At 36.6% G+C, this 18,136-nt stretch overlaps 1 protein-coding gene across 1 annotated transcript in view; it reads right to left on the bottom strand.

Annotated features, from left to right (window-relative positions):
* Positions 1 to 1,162: 1,162 nt before the first annotated feature.
* SEPSECS (Sep (O-phosphoserine) tRNA:Sec (selenocysteine) tRNA synthase) overlaps positions 1,163 to 18,136 on the bottom strand; it is a 30,994-nt gene continuing 14,020 nt past the window's right edge. The window contains exons 7-12 of the mRNA XM_009319892.1: positions 16,792 to 16,894; positions 14,430 to 14,559; positions 14,222 to 14,313; positions 6,887 to 6,980; positions 6,141 to 6,231; positions 1,163 to 4,110 (exon numbers count right to left, since the gene is read on the bottom strand). Coding sequence (XP_009318167.1) covers positions 3,861 to 4,110; positions 6,141 to 6,231; positions 6,887 to 6,980; positions 14,222 to 14,313; positions 14,430 to 14,559; positions 16,792 to 16,894 — 760 coding nt within the window. The 3' untranslated portion in view covers positions 1,163 to 3,860. The remainder of the gene's footprint in view (positions 4,111 to 6,140; positions 6,232 to 6,886; positions 6,981 to 14,221; positions 14,314 to 14,429; positions 14,560 to 16,791; positions 16,895 to 18,136) is intronic.

Raw genomic sequence — 18,136 nt, 5'->3', positions numbered from 1 at the left:
GACTTGATGATCTTAAAGGTCTTTTCCAACCGAAACGATTTTATGACTCTGTACCACAAAAGGAGTAAACTAAGAGTGGGCCTGTGAGATGGCTCTTTCAGTGTCAGTTTGCCTGCACTATATTATCCCAGTGCTATTTTTATAAGGCAAGACCACCTGCTCCTTCATTTCTTTCACCTATATAGATCCAGATAGAATAAGATGTAGTATCAGAGGGAAAGAAAAGCATCTCACTGAACAGTTACAGGCACCATAAGGGAGGAAAGTCACTTTGGCAACTCAGACTGCAGCAATTTGAGGGGCCCCTGCCTACCCACGCACCCTGCCCTGTTGCCAAAGGTTACTGTCTTCAGAAGCAGGTATCCGTAGAATATACGTTCTGCAGAAGCGAATGGGAAGTGTGCTAGCTCTACAGCCACTGCTTCTCATACCTGCAATGCTCAAACACACCCCAGTTTCAGTATTTGTTAATACACTGTACGAATTGCAGTAGCTGCCAAGGAGACAGATCACTTTGCTACCTCTGCTACAGGGCAGTAGCTTTTGGCAGAGCAGCAGACTAGGTAGCAAGAATGGCAACCTCCTAAACTTCTCTTTCTGAATCCTCAGCTCTTCTGGAATATTTCAAGTGTTTGCCCATTCCTATTTCACAGCTGGTAACCACCTGCTCTGACCTGGAAGATGACGGAGATAGGTAGCTACATAAATAGTAGCTGTGAGATAGCCTTACTAAATGGGCATCTGTTCTTGGTGTTTCTGCTAGGATTCTTGCTGTATGAACCCCAAGTATGTTCTGAAGCCCAGGTAGCCTTCCTAGATGTCTCGCTCGTAATGTGGATGCTGGAGACAGCAAGTTGGCTCTTGCAGGTTTTTGAGGTACGTGGAAGCCTTTAGTGACATGTGCCTAGGTAGAGGTTAGGAAAAGGGCTGCACAGTCAATTAAGTTAAAAAGCTTCTTACTTGACTGTACAATCTTAGAAAGATCTTCAGAGAAGGCAAATATTGTTAATATATTTGTTTTACTCTGCATAATTTGACAAACCTATGCCCATGCTATTACCATCTTTCACAATACTACTTTTAGTGGGTGAGACCCGTCATAGCCATGAAATCTCCCCATATCTGTTATACAAAGGAAATGAAAACTCTGCTCATAGGTGTATGTTCCAATATTATTTCACTACTTTATTATAGATATTAGTGAATAGAGAATAAGTGATTTATACTCTTCCTTGAAAAATACTTTTTATCTACTGAATCTCCTAAAGAATCAATTATTCTCCATTTACTTGAAAGTATAGTGCCATTCGAATTACTTAAAATTTCATTATATTTATAATGACATTATATAATGCTTCCCGCTCTAAAAATTTAATATTCAGTAAAGACATTTAAGGGGACAAAGCAAGCAAACAAAACTGAAAACTGGTACACCAGCTTACCAAAGTAACGTAACACAAATATTTAGTTCAAGAGTTTATACACATGGTGGGGCACATTTCTCAAAATATTTAAGTTTCCTGACTTCAGGTGGCATCACTAAGATTTGCAAAGAGATATAGCGACACACAAATTAAAAATGTGGGGTTTTGTGTTTTGCTTTGGTTTTTTTTTTTTTTTCAATTAAAGCCATCATCTTAAATTCTTTTTTAATTAAAACAAAGATTTAAAAGGTCAAAATCAGAACAAACCACTTAATTCTTTCCCTGGATACCTGCTTATAGAGATTTGTTGATCTTTTCAGCTTTAATTTCAAATGGAAAACATTTTGAAGACAGGAAAAACACTACCCGAGAAAGCAGTTCAATCTATAGAAGAAGTGAGTGATTATTTGCAGCAGACAATTTGTTATGAGAACATAAAAGGTAGAGGTTTCTTCCTCTCAGAGAAGGCAACTGCTGTTTGCTTTATTCAGTTTCAGGATATTATTCATCAAATGCTTATTTTAGCTGCTACCATACACCTCCCTAAACTCTCGTAACAATAGTTCTAATGTTTGCATTATGTGACTAGTCATCTAAATGAATAATTTATACTCATTGAGGCACAGAACAGCAATATCAAAAACCAGGAAGAAAGGTATCACTAAGGCCTTGTGGTTTTCACTGGCTGCTCCAATATACTGAATACTGAGGCAGTGAGCCGGCAGAGTTTTGGCTCCCGAGCTTGTGGAAGAGAGTTTTACTGACTGGAAAAACTGAGGTACAGCATGCTCTCAATAAAAAAAAGGGGGGGGCGGGGAGAGAAAGAAAAGAAATTTACATCTCCTTATAGCCACAAGAACTCAGTGGTCAAGTTATATTACATTTCTCCTAGGATGTGTTTGTACAGCAAATAACAACTGTGACTGTAGCCCGGGGAGCCATACCTTCACAAGCTTTAATCAATCTAATGTGTAACTGTAGCAATAACAACGTAGAAGCAGCAGTGCAATTTAAGCTTAAGATACAATGGACCTCACTAAGTGAGAGCACCTTCATGATGATTAGCATACTATTAACTTCCGCATATTAACATCACCTCTTGTATCAATTCATTTGAACATGCTGGATAGACAATCCTCTCAAAAGCACCACTATTTTGATCAAGCATTTTACAAAGGGCTCTGAAGGATACACGTCTCAGATCCAAACAAAGTAGCTAGAATTTTTCCTGACATTTAGAACTCATTAATTGTGGTGTCCCAAGTATTACTACATTACAGACAGACAAAGAAAATGTCTTTCAACATTAAGCTCGCTTTGAACAGTAAATGACATAAAAACTACATACAATGTAGTAATTGCATTTAAGAATAATTAACTAAAAGTTTTGCAACCTACAGCACGGTCACTCCAGTGATACGGAACCTATGTTTCAGGAACAGACTCCAAAGTTATTGTTTGCTTAATGAATTCAAATCAGCAACTGCATACAGCCACAGAAGCAACAGTGCCAGTGGCAAGACACACTTCAGAAATGGAAGTCTATATATTTTAACAACAATGGACTAAAAACGCCAAAATACCCTCAGGTCTCACTGGCTCTTGAAACTGCTGCATTAATCCCACAAGGCATTCTTCCTTTTCAGTGGGTCTCTGACCTGATCACCCTATCAAAGAAAAGATGAAATGGAAAAAAAAAAGGGGGGGGGGGGGAGATGACAGTACCTCTCCACTCCACAACCCCTTGCTTTCATTATTAAATTCCTTTGGGTTGCTGAACTATGCAAATGTTTCCAAGAGCTGAATACTGACAGGATATGAGAGGTATTCTAGGTTTTTCTTTGCCACTGAGGGCTGCTTTGTTCTAGGCAGTTCTTGAGAGGTGAGAACACCTGAAAACACTACTATTCCAACTTTATCATTTCCTCATGCAGTTTTAACATTGTATTTAGTAAGGGCTATCCCAACACTTACATAAATCTTCAAGAAGAAATGAAAAGTGGCGCATATGCTGATGAGAAACAAAAGAGATTTTGAGAGCAGTGAAATATTTCTTGCTGGATGGTCCATACCTAGGAAGGAATTCAGTCACTGCCACAGAAAATCTTGTTAATCAAAATATGTGAATAAGCATTCTGTGATGTGCTGAACACCCACAGACTGAAAGGCCAGCTCAAGGTCTTTATGAATGTAAAGCTTTACTTTGGCAGATATTAAGTGCATATTTGTGCTGCAAAAAGCTTGTGTGGGGCCCTCTGTCTTGGAGAGAATATCACCTACTTTCTTCAAAGATGAATTTCACCCAAGTTTTTTTTTGTGGTTGTTTACAGATCAGGAATAAATTTTCTCCACTGCAGATTCACAATGCTAATCCAATACAAACCTGACATACTTCAAACAAGAGCATATCTTCCTGTGTTACTAGATCTGTATCTTCTAGTCTCCAAGTTGTTCTGTGCCTGTGTTAGAATTACTTATTTCATTTACACTTTTTTCTTTCTTTGCTTCTTTTCTAGAAGTCTTCAAACACTTGTCAAGTCTTTTCAGGAATACATCTACATCTTGCTTTTTAATTCCAATTGCTGAGGCAGCATTGAGGTAAGCACAGGGATAGTCATTTGCATGCGACATAAAGCCTTTAAAAGTGTAGTTATTCACTGTTTGTACAGACCCACAGGGAACAACCCTGAAACAAACAAACAAAATTGTGATTCAGTTAAAGATGCCTTGGATATTTTATGTGATACCCTATGATGAACACATTTACACAAGTTCCGATACAGTGTAATATCTGCTCACTCTAAACAAATTAACATAAGCAGGCTTAGATCAGGCACTCTCCAAGTTAATGCCCAAGCATCACTATGAGTGACAGTAGTAGCAGATCCTGAATTAGCTCAAGTCTGTGTGCATATGCATATGTCCCTTTGCCTCTTCAGTTAAATTATTAAGGTTTTCATTACTGGTATTTATGAGCTCCCCAGTGTGGGGGGAGAAGAGACATCTGCAGCAAACTTTCCTATTCCGTAACAAGCCCTAACTATCTGACCTGCTCTGTCTCTGATCTGGATCAGTTTGCCCCTCCTTAGGCAACCTGGTGACCCTGACCTCCCCGGGATCACCATATTGACAGCAGCCTTAGTGCAGGCACCTGCTTGGCATAGCGTACTGCAGTCCAAAATGTCTGGGTTCAAGTGATTCAGAGGACTCAGGATCCCAACTTCCTCCGATCCATTCCTCTCTACTGCACCTCCCTTTTCCCCCGTCCTATGATGTTAACCTCATATTCATTCCCTCCTTGTAGCGGATACTTTTTGCCACCGCTTTTACCTCTTCCTCATACTAAGAACCTCTGCCTATTACACCCTATTTCTCAGCACTTTCAGTACATATCCATTCCCTGATAAATCAAGACCCTAATCTACATCCTTACTTGTTAAAGGAACAACTCACCTTGTGGCCATAGGTAAAGCCTACACAAGCAGTTAACACCAATCAATTGATAATAATTTACTACCTCTATAGAGACATTCCCTGCAGTTCGTAAAAGAAACTGCATTCAGACAAACACCACTAGAATTAGCAGATCCTTCCACTGTCAAAGTGCTCTGACCACAGGTCATGCAAAAGCCTGTATGCTAGTGAAGTAGGGAGTTGCTACTGCTACCACTGACATTCAGCGCAAGCATAACGTTTAAAACCTGTTGAAATGCCGGGTCAAACAGTGTATATACTGCAAAAGAATTACTCGCTTATATAAAAAAAAGGAAAGACCTGAAACCTTTGTATCAGGCAAAGAATTGGAGAGTTTTAACTTTTCAAAAATTGAACCTCTTGAATCATTTCAGCCAAAGATGGCTGAAATTGCAGGACAAACCAAGGTTAGGACAGGCAAATTAAAAAGAGCATCTAACTACAGCACATACAGATTTACTGTCATTCATCTGTGCAGGAAGTGGAATAATCCAAGCTAATGAAGCATACCTTCTGATGTGGAAACATTCAGCTCTGCTACAAAAAAAAATGACATTAAGTCTGTGGCAGAAGTTAGCATGGCAGCAGTAATATTCAGATTAAGGAATCCTGCCAAAACAAATTTTAAATAATTCTCTTCTTCTAAAAGGTTTAAACCAAAACCATTAAAAATTATTTGGCTTGCATTTCCATGTACCAATGTCTCTAAGAATAAATTCAAGTCAGACTGACTCCGGTTGTAGATTTTTACAGGTTGTTTGGGTTTTTTGTTGTTTTTGTTTTGTTTTTTTTAAACACAGTTCCGGAAAGCAGGATTTTCTTCCTTATGACAAAAAGCTACGTAGGGTATTAAAAGCTTATTCCCCGACATCCAGCACAACCATATTTGTGCTGCAATAAACAAAACAAAGATCTTCCCTAAGTAGCTTACAACTTAACTATAAGATCAGACAACAGCTGGAAAACTAAATGAAACCAAGGAGTACTACGGAATAACGACACTAAATCAAACGGGCATAGATTATCTATTTAGCCTACCAAAGCTAACAAAGAGGACCTCATTGCTAACTCAGGCAGGTAGACATTATTAGTAGATGACAGTGATGAAGAAGAGTGTATTACTCTCTGACTCATTATTGTCAGACTGTAATCATGAGACAATTGGTACAAAATAAATATACAATTTCATAAAGTGTATGCTAATACAACCCCCCAAGTTTTTCAAACTCATAGCATCCTCACCTTGCTCCAGAAACCTGTCTCGTGAAAAGCATAGATCCAAGTTGGGTAACAGCAGCATCGTTATTTTCATCTAGATTCTTCAGTGACATGGCTAAAGTAACAAAAGGTCAGGTTAAAACTACTACAAAGCTTCTTTTTCTCCAAAGAAGAACCACAGAAGACAAGCTGTTTTCCAACAATAAAAATCTAGCCAAATATTTGTGTTCACATACAAAGAAAAAAAATAAGTAATACTACTACATTTCATCATTTTTAATTTTCCCACAAGCTGTCATATATTACTTCTTCAGTTAGACTGTATATGTAAGGCAGAGATTGTGCACAGGTAGGCAATATTACTTTGGTGTTCAGCAGAATTTTTGGTCAGAACAAATATCTTGAGTAGGAATTCCATAATCTCTTTTACAGCACTATAAGATGATGGTAAAATAATTACACCTTAATTTATTTTTAAATCTACTTATTTATAAAGTATTACTACATGCTAACATCATCTGTCTGCCTTGATTACAATAAATGAGTATGTTGGACAGGAGCAATTTTGTAAAAAAAATAAAGGGCCCAAGTCACTACTCTACTTTTATAGTAGGTTACCTTATTAGGTTCAATGGTTCCATCTCAGCCTAAGAACAATTTAATGGAGTGTACTGAACAATGTTTAATATATAGGAACTGTATGTTAAAGTGCATTATGAATGCACAGTAAATTAGAATTTTTTTTAAAAGCTAAAAAAAACAACAATTACCTAAGGAAATGGGATTATGTGGTGTGTCTAACAGTCTCTCATTGTGGATATCTGCCAGCTTCTTCAGCTCACTTGAAAGATAGGAAAACATCTCCTGGAAAAAAAATGCAATATTTTTGTTATTAGCTATCAAACAGAGAAAAATAGTACCGATTTCACAAAATTGTTAAGTCTCCATTATATCCTACAGGTGCCCAGCTGATCCTCTTTTCATGTGTACAAGTAAGCGGACCAGACAATTCTCTGAAATCTATAAAGGAACAGCTCCGTTTTCTGAACACTGCTCTTCCCCCTCAAGCTGGTACAAAGCCCTCTACCTGGTCTAATATATGTGCTTGGGATGTCAGTCATTCTCTCTGTGGCCCTGAAACATAGGGAGGTAAAATCTTGAAGAGATTCCCACTGCACAGCAGGTCTTACCCCACCCCACTCCTGCAAGAGCTTCCCCCCACCCTAGTCCCCCCTGAGCCACAGAGAATGAACTGTTACCATCACAGATGGCCATGTTATGGCAAATTGCTCCTTAATTTATTTTCTCTCTATTGATACATTCCAGACTAAAAGCAGTGCATTTTGTTACCACCTACCACACAATCACAATTACCACTAGCGCACAGACTTCTTTTTCTGTATGAGCATGGCAATACAGTCTCTTAAGGAGAAGGCTATGAGTACACATTTGAATGTATTTTGTTTCACACAATAGATACTCTCCTGAATACTCAGCTCTATTGTGTAGCCAGTCCTCTTCCTGGGACCAATCCCCACTGTGCAAGCCTACTAAAGGAATGAAGATATCTGAATTTCTGCTATCACTTAATTAGATTGCACCTTTATTATGAAAGTGTCATAAAACTGAGATTCATAAATGCTTTAGCTCAGATACAAGTCACACTGCACATAAAAGGCTGCTTCTCTTACTTCATCCCTCTTATTTCCTCCCTCTTCCCCACTAGTAATCTATGATAATGGCTCATGGTCTTCCTCAGTTTAGTATCTTCCTCTTCACATTTCAGCTCAAAACACCTATGGACAGAGTGAGAATAAACACCATTCTTCTTACTGTAGCCTTTAGCTTCTTTTCCATCCTTTTTAATGCTTAGCCTCTCATTAAAAATAGCAAAAAGATACAGATACTGGGTTATCTTTTTAAAAGATACTAAACACCAGATTTTTTCTCTTTCTGGCCATAAAGATTGTGCTGCTCATCTGCTTCAATGTGACTGCCTGTTTAAACAGCCTCATCAATTTCTGGACCTGACAAGTGATTTCTCATTCTTTAAATAGAGTTGCCTCTTCTGTTTGTAGACCAGTATCCTGTTCTGACCTGTGCACTCTGACAGATACAAATTATAGCTCGTGATCAAAATTATGTTTTTGAGCAGAACCTCCCAAAGGTCTTATGAAGCCAAATGAGCTTTGTGGTAGCTAAGTTAGAAGAATGCTACAGCTGCTTTTCTTGAGCCACTGCAGTGAACCGAGTCTCACTTCATGAGTGACCAAACGAACACAGCTCCTGACCTGTTCTTCCCAATGCCATTGAATGAATTGAGCCAGAGAGGAAAAAGTACCATGTTACTAAATGAATTAGGCTATTGATTCAACCATCAACAAGAGCATAAAGCTTCTGTAATATTTGGAACAACAACAAAAATTTTGGGAAGCATCTATGGTTAATTATCAGAACTTGAAATTTGTGAAAAATCATTATTTTTCAGAGGCATTTGTAAATCAAGTGATTTTATGGTTTCAATTCAGAGTTTATTTACAGTTCACTTGCAGAAGTTGAAAAACATTTGTGTTTCAAATGTTCAGGCACTTTTGCCTTCCTTCTGGTCCCTCACTGAATATAAACACATTACTTATTTGTTATTTGCTTTCCACAATGAGCATCACCAATGTGTTAGCCATTTTATCAGTATTTTTTTTGGAATCCAAATCATAAATTAATTTGTGCTCCCTCTGCTGGCTATTTACTTCTACAACTGAAGCAAAGTACTACAGAAGTATACACAAATTGTGTCTACTATGGAGATATTATTGGTGAAATTAGTACTGAGAAAAACCTGGAACAGGAAGAAATTCCCAAGTAATTAATTTTTGCATGGTATAACTAGGGAATTCTCTATTGCATCTCTTACCGTATTTATTACTGAAAGGACTGCAAGTTAGTATAACCGGTTACCCACTGTATAAATGTATTACATTAAATTAAGATTAAATACCTAGGTTACTAGATGAGCCTTTACATACACAGGAATTTGTTAAAACAAGGGAGAATGGAAAGATGGCCAAAAAAAAAATTCCAAGTATGTATTTCATCTGTTTGACTGAAGCTACCTGAACACAAATTCAGAACTTCTTATTTTTATGAACGACACTATTTTTCATCTTTCCGTTGGAAGCCCTCTAGATATTTTATAGTTTCAGAAGTTAAGCAGTTTGTTACAGAATAGATTAACGGCCTTTCCAAAAAAAGGAAAAAAAGCAGTATTTTTGTGAGGTCACATCTATAACCAACCTCTATTATAACATATTTCTGTTATGTGGAAAATTTATAAGCACCCTAAGCAATTATATACAAATGAGCTCTTACACAATTGATCTTCTGTGGTAGGCACTCAAGTTTTCTCTATTATGCTAAAGTTGCATTGAACAACCCAAGCACTAAATGTCATTTAAGTTTCATTATTTAATTCACTTTTTTTTCCCTTAGAAACTTATCCCAAACCTCACGAGGCTAGTGAAACAAATACTAAACTATGTGAAAATGTCTTGCACTTCTTCTGGTCTTTCTAGCACCTAAACCAATAAAATACCTCAAAAAACACGAAGAACAAGTCAATAATGGTGTGAGTCCAATGTGCCAAATGACTCGATTCTTTGAGCAAAATGGCCTACTTCCACATATGTACACAAAAATATTTTCAAGAATTTTTGTAACAATTATTTAAAATATTTGAATCAGACTGTATTTACATTATAAAACTATTTTTTACTAGAACCTACACTAATATGTGTGACTCTTCATTTGTCGCTCCATTGTGATAGGCACTGTTGTTCTTCCAAATGAAAATAACTAGAGGGAAACAAGTAAGGAAAAAGCCAGTAACTCCAGAGAAAAAGCAGAAGATGGGGGTACTAAATATGCCATTAGTTCCATATCAGGTGACAGAGAGACAACTGATGAATGCCAGAAAACTTCATGTGCGATTGAAACTATCCTAGCTGGTTCTAACCACCCAGCTGGCTTACACTCTGAGTCTGTAATACTCTGCCCTCCTCCCCGTTTCACTCTCATCTGAAAAGATGAGTTGTCCTCAGAGAACAGCCATATAGCTGTTCATGGCACTGAAGAACACACTGCAGAAGAGTAATTTTACAACCTCTTTGCACTAGATGCAGACTGCCAACTCTCATATGCTGTACCTGAGACTGACCTGGCCCCACCTTAAATTACTTTGCAGTAGCAGCTGTTTATAACGCAACCGTCATAGCCTCTTCTGCTTTGCGTATCAGACTGACCAGCTGCATCTGACCTGTGATCTGATCAGACCACTTGGCACACCACTTCATGCAGATAAAGAGAGGCTGCAGTGCTGAGCATGGAGACCTGTTAGTGCACGCCCCACAGAACCCCAGTAGAAGGTTTACTTTCTTGAAATGCAGCCAGACACATGACAGAAACTGTCCATGTATGTGTGTGATACCTACATATACCACATACCCTCATATATAGATTCTCTTGCATTGCAAGATCAAGAATTTTGTAAGTCTTGTCGCCAACCTGATATGGTAACACTAATGCTGACAATCACCATACTCATTTTTTTTTTAAAAGGTCTTTCTTAACAACACTGATCAACACATTTTCTCTTCAGCACTTGCAAAACCCCGAGATCAGGCTTCTTGTGGGCCATACCTCTCCAATACATGCTTTGAGTACGTAGGCCTCTTTGAAGCTTCCACACGTACTTGGCACGTGTTTAACTACCCACCACTATTTGAGATAATGATTACATTCAGTTAAACTATCTTGCCTCCAGCCAGTCTACAATTTGAATATGGTTCCACATACTTCACACAAGGAAAATCCTGCAATATTCCCACATGTTTGACAAACTACAGTGTGGCAAAGTGACTAGACAAGTAGAGAGAGGAGTGACAAATCTCTGTCTTGTTGTAAGAATATTTGATTTTTACATTTTTAATATCCAGCATTAAATGGCTTTTCTCTTATTCTTAAATTCAATCATAAGTAGAGCAGCAATATAAACTCACACTGAACTGTACAAATAATTTATTCCTTTCAGAATAATTACATCAATGATAAACCATAAAATGTAAACCCAGTATTTACTGAATTGTAAAAACCAAACAATTTCCTCCCACTCAGTGTGATTTTAAATATTTTAGATTCATACTCCATAAGGACATAATGACTCCAGTTAATCACTCTTAGAAAGTATACAGACAGATGGATACAAATATAAAAAGCTCCATCATGTCCCAAGTAACACAGAAATACATTTAAGAAAATCAGAATTATCTTGATGATTAGATTGTCAAGGAAAGTCTAATGAGGAAATCCATAACTGCTGAAAACAAAATGGCTCCATCACCTCTTCAATAATACCAGTATAATAACTAGTTAAATGGATTAAATGGACCACACTGGAAAATAGTTAAGAGGTATTAAACCTGATATGTAGGGTTCCTGAATGTAAACCCTGAATGTAGGGTCCTTGCTCTTCATCAATTCTGAGGTGACAACTGAAGTCTACTGTTTATGCTATTACACAGCGTAACCACTATTTTGCTACATGTGGCCTGGTTCAGACACAAATACATACATGAAAATAGAGAGTTTTAAGACTTAGTGATGCAGAATATGGGACACAACATAACCTGTACTGAGGAAATCAAAGGAGTCACTACAAAAATATAACTTTTACATAATATTATGAGTTCTTTAAAAGCACAGATATTAACAAATTTGACTATGGATCAGCTGCCATTATCTGCATTACAAAAGGACCTAGAATCCCTTACTGAGATCAGAAAACCACTGTTCTAAACACTACATAAACATATAAAAAGGAATACTGAAAATTTAGAGCAAGGGAGAAAACATTACTGTTGGTGGTGGTCTTCCATCCTTTCTCTGGAAACATCAAGGCTAAATACGACTGTTGAAAACATTCCTTATTAAGCTTTCATATATGGTCACCTTTATTCAGACACTTGGACAGCATGTGTGTTACTCCCTTGCTCTTCTGTCCTCAGATCCATTGCATCATTTTACTCTTTCATATCATAACATATAGCCTCATACTCTTGGACAATTGCACACTACATGACTGTCAGCTTGTCAGAAAATCCCACTCCACATACATGTTCCTCTCCCTCACATAATCTCTTCCCTTCCTATATTAAACAGTTCACCTGTGTAAAAGGAAAACTGGGCAGGCTATTTCTTTCCTTGGTTGTGTGAGATTAATCTCTTCTCGGTAATATTCTGATCTTTCTGGCTTGAGCTCAAACAACCTGAAGTAACACCCATGTGAATAAGGATAAGGTAAAAAGAGAAAGAAAAAAAAAAAAAACCCTTGGAGTTTTTTATAGCTGACTTTTTGTGTGAGTAGGTGTAGCTGCACCGATATAGAAAGGAGTACCCAATGTCAAGCTATAAATAGCTCCTGCTGGGAGCGTAATAGCTCTGCCTCTGCTTTCACAGAGCACAGGCAATAAACTATCGCTATTACATTTTTACAATTCAGGAACAAACAGATTTAAGCAAAAAAAGGTTTCTATTTCTACAGCAAATCCAATAACAGAAACATATTTATGCCATATATAAGGCTGTGTTTATAGAGTACACTCACATTTGAAATAAAGACCTGAAGTTGTAAAAATAAAATGCTTTATTCACTTTAGAATTCTACTTCCAAGAAAGTGACATGACTCAAAATACACAGCTATTCATGAAGACATTTTATTTATGAAAGAATTATTATTTATGACTTGGAGAATATTTATACCTCCCATTATGTATCTCCTACCAGTGTAAATCTAACATCAAAATCAGCTTTGCAGAAGACACGATAAATTGACTTGAGAGTTTTTTGGAGAAGAGAGTGAAGGGGGGAAAAATACAATTTGCTTTTAATGAAGACACAAACCATACATGGCAATACATACAACAGCCCAGAATAAAATGTTAGAAAGTGTATTGCAATAGTGGCAAAAATGGTAACTGCTTTCAGTGTTTCATAAGCCATGTTTTCACTTCAGTTGTACAGATCACTTCTTAGTCCTTGTAAGGCCACTAAGCTGGTTTGGTTTTCTATAGTCTAGCTATTCCTATGGGATCTCAATTCCAGTATAGAATTTCTGGATGCCCCTACAAGCAGCTAGGAACAAGTCACAGCATCCAGCACTATTACCCTGCCAGGTAATCAAAGGCATCAGCAAGCTGACAGCAGGAAACAACTGGAATGTAGTTTCTAAATAAAATAATGGAACAGATCACGCACGATTTAAAACTATTAACAGTACTTCATTCACAGCATTTCCTAAAACCCTCTACAAAAAGAATCCTCTGTGTTTATATATTAAGGTAGCAAAATCAGGCCTGTATTATGTCCGGAATTAAGGACAACTGAAGAGGTACAGGTTCCAACCTTAGACCACTTGAATGTTTGTGCAATGCAGTTATAGCCAACGTAAAACAAAGTCTGTGAGAGGCAGAGAAGAAACCTAGCTCTATATCTAGATGAACACCTTAAATGACAGTATTCTCTTTTTGTGGCCATGCACGGTATTTATAACCTAACCAGAAGCTGTGATTCTCCAGAGAATGTGGTACACAAACATTTAATTAAACACTATCATAGCACAAAGGCACAATAGGGCCGAACGAAGAAGAGCAGAGACCCCTGGGTTACCTCTGAGTGTCCGATCTCATGCTGTAGTCCTGGAAGCTGCGTGACTGTGATAACACAGCACAGTACTTCTCAGATTAAGCTTTTGTGGGCAAAATTCTACTGTACTAGTCACACTTTAGAACAACAAATATGAATACTGTACAAGATAGTACAGGACCTCAGTTTAGCTTTCTGGTTTGGAAAACAACACAGAAATCATGCTTACGCATGAGCGCCATTTGGCCAAGAAGTAATTATACCATCTTGCCTTTCCAGATTCAGAGCTGTGAGCTCAGAAGAAATTCAATGGCATTCTAGACAGAAACTGGATTTACTACACAAAACAGTTTTGCAACAAGACTTTGTTAACAGCTGGCTTCAAGAAAGTGCTGCTTGCCAAAAAGCTTACCTTTCTCTCTTTCAGTAACTGTTTGTAGCCACTGGCACCTAGAGACAGAAGTGTAATGAGGACATCTAAAGAAGGAGAGGCAGATGCTCTTCCTGGAAAAAAAAAAAAAAATTAAATTGCCAAAAATAAATTTTATGTGAAAGAAAGCTGATAATCAAGTTTTCTACAGTTATTTTGTATGGATGAAATCAGTCCATGAACTACTTACCTGGATACATTTTGCTGATCTCCTGAATGAAGGACTCATTGAAGCCAGCAATGATAGCACCACCTACTGGAACCATAAAATTTTTGTCCAAGCTCTGAACAAAAGCATCTATTCTGCCTACTCGAGCACCCTTTATCAAAAAAGAACAACAACAAAAAAATCCAGTGTACATTAGGAAAAAGGAAACATGATAGTATCATAATTACACAGCAATGTAACAAATAAATATAATTCCTGAAACTCTCTCAGATGCTGTATTTGTGATGAAAAATTAAAAATCATAGTATTACTTTTTCTTAGCATTGCTCATTACTATTGTCTGCTTACATAGTAATTTACAAATTCCTATTTTGCTGTGATTTAAAATATTGATTTTAGCTCCTGCAAGGCTAAGCATAGCTTAATTTCAACAACAACCAAAAAGAAAACCTTTGGAATTTAATGGGGATTATACAGTTAAAACTGTACAACCCAAAACATTTCATAGATTCTCACAGTAAAGGGCTACAGGTTAATGCTTCATCAGCAAAGAAGATTTTCTTGATACATGTATAAATTTGCATTAAAACAAGTGGGCTGTGACAGCACTCCTCCTTATAAGGCTGCTTGCAAAACCAAGATCCAGATAACTTCCTATAGCAATTTCCCCTATTCCCAGAAAACAAAGCGTCCTTATACCTAGCCACTCAGATATTCTTAAAGGAAAAAATGTAGATTCTGCAGTACATCTTCAATTTAAGTAATATGCTACTGTGAACTGTACAATTAAAAGTATGCAGCATAACAGAACCTGAGAAGTATATTAAAGAATATACACATTAAAGTATATTCAAATACATACATATCAAAGTACTACATACTAAAACCAAGAAATAGAAACAGTTAATAGCTATGGCAAAAAGAGTGAAAGAAGCACATCCAACTAAACCACAGTTATTATTTCTATGTTTTAACAGCTTAGTGCTTGGGAGATGGGAAGAAGCACTCTTGAGTTTGTCAGTTTTTTGATGGGAAGATGAATGCCAGCAGCTACCATTTGATTTAATTGACAGGAGACCACCAGAGGAAAAGCATGACAAATGAAATGGTCTCAAAAGCTCTTTCCTGTGATACCCTTGCAAGTTCTGTTCACACTGTGCTCAGCATGTACGTATTCCTAAGCATTAATAACTACCTCCTCATAGACAGTACATTTTCTATTGCAGGAAATACATTTTTGTAAATAAATGTGAAACAAATCAGAGCTCAAATGATATGATCATTTGCATAACCAAAGAACAAACAACCTATCAAGAAGCCAAGAAAAAACACAGAAACCAACACAATAACCATTCTATTTGTAGCTTTATAGTCTGAAAAGATTATCATTAGATACATTTCACACAGTAAAACTCAGCAATTCCACAGCCCGCTTCATGTTAGAATTTCACTAAACTTGTGCAAGTTAAATACAATAAACATGTACCAAGTACATTACAGATAAAGCATATGCCATTTTCTATTTCACATCTCTTCAAGTTTTGCCAAATTCCTTCAGTCTCTCAAGATGTAGAAATGCCAACATGACATTCCTGTCATAATTATATATCAAGTTGGTCTGTGCCCAGTTAATAACATAATGTCTTCTTAACCAGAAAAAAAAACCAAACGACCAGCATATTTTAAATTCATAATAGTACAGGATTCCCTGGATCCTGTTAAAAAAATATCCCCCTATTCTTTTGATATGGGCAGAGAGAAAAGGGAAATACTGAAGAGACAGCGCACGTACATTGCAATGAGCAAAAATGCAAGAATTGCAAGTTTCATGGCTGATCTTAGGTATTAAGCAACCTCCTCTTCAAACTAGAACAGCAACAGAAATTAAACTTTTTTGAACATAACATTGAACTTAACCCAGTTTCCTCAGACGTTCTCTGTGCCAACAATATTTTAACATAGTGACAACATCTACAAAGTGTTGCTGTAGAATCTTGTACCTTCATTTTAAAATCTGTAACTCACATTCTGCTGAAGGCTTAATCCCTCTTCAAGTATGATCTGTTATTTCAACAAGTTTAGGAAATATTTTAAGAAAGCTTATTAAGGACATTTTTCCATTATGAAAGACACTTGAACATAAACAAAACCTAAATAAATTTGGGTTTACTACATAAAAAGCATATAATAGAAATAACAAATATTATTTTTAAGTTCTATTTCCCCCTGCTCTGCTTTCTCAGAAAATTGTTCAAACATCAGACACACATGGGATTAGTCTCAAAGCTGTGAAACATCTGATAAAATTTGCTAGTGTTGTCTACAGTCAGAGATTTACTTCTACTTGTCCAAAAAATTATTATTTGAAATACATAGCTCCTACCTGCTGGATAAGATGCATACATTTTGAAGACTGTACTCCATACGCATTGTTGACAATATGGGGAATGTCATAATTAGCACAAATCACAGCCAGTTCCTCCAGCCTATGAGGACAAAATTGTAATTTAGAGAAGCATCAATAACTGTAACTCATGTTACAAATCAGACCATTAAAAGACTGAAAGCTCTACAAGGAGGTAGAATGAGAAAAGAAACTTTTTTGATTAGTTCTTCAAGGTAGCACTTGTCACCTTAAGCTATAAAGGTTAAGAAGAAAATTCTGTCAGCTTTTACATATACTACAAGTTGTTGACCTGGGCTGAAATTTTTCATGCTTCACTGAGAGTTTCATCTGGAACACAGTAAATAGTTCCTAAATCTTTCTGCTTCAAACATAAGCATTTTTTTGTACTACTTTAATGATAACTAACAGAGCTTTAGCTGTTGATGCTTTTTTTCCTTTTCTTCTAACATTCAACCTGAAAATGTCCTAATGGAAGTTTCAAGATGTGTCTTGGGAATCAAAAGCATCATATAACAGTAAGTCTTTACATGCTTCTGTTTTTTTCAAAGAACTAATATTTCAACCCTTTGGCTGAAATCTCACTTGCATATTTCAGATAAACTGATTAACAGAAAAAATATTCTTCAAAGGAATGGAGAGCCCTAAAATGTCTGAATGTGGAAATCAACAAATTAAAACTTTGTTCAACTGTTTACTCAGAAATAAAGACAACTCTTCAATTGTCTTTAGAAATCCCCAAAATCACAGTGAGCTCAGCCTGGACTGATTTCTCAGTCAAACTAGGATTTATGTGGATGCATAGGTCACTTTGGGTAAGGGCCTTCAGCATTTTAAACATACATGTACTTAGTACCCTTTTTTAAAGCACTCCAATCATGCTCTATTTTTTAAAAAAGCTCTTGATTTCCCCCAAACTTGTGAATATATTTTAGAAATAAAATCTATTTGAAAAAATAAGGTAATATACAATAATTTAAAGTGATGATAAAGGTAATATTATTTAAAAAAAAAAATCAGGAAACTCTAAACCTTCAATGCATTTTTATTCTATCTCTTTCTGTGCAGCCTCTCGCTGTAATTTACTGACATTCATATAAAATGTGACAGAGTATGAGAACATTTTCCAAGAGGTGACATTCCTTTGCATTCTATTTCTATTACATTGCCTAGTGTCATTTTGTAATGCAAAATTCAGCTGCAAACCTCAGATTAAATTTTCTAAACCTCAATCCTTAGGAAAACATCATCATCACTGTATTATCCCTAAAGAAATCACAAGTATTTAATTATTAGGAAACACCAGTAGTATAACGTATGCATT

This window comes from Pygoscelis adeliae, unplaced genomic scaffold (genome assembly GCF_000699105.1).
Source record: "Pygoscelis adeliae isolate BGI_AS28 unplaced genomic scaffold, ASM69910v1 Scaffold243, whole genome shotgun sequence".
NCBI lineage: Eukaryota > Metazoa > Chordata > Aves > Sphenisciformes > Spheniscidae > Pygoscelis > Pygoscelis adeliae.
The sequence above is the reverse complement of the archived record's forward strand: the minus strand, read 5'-3'. Positions and strand labels throughout refer to the sequence as shown.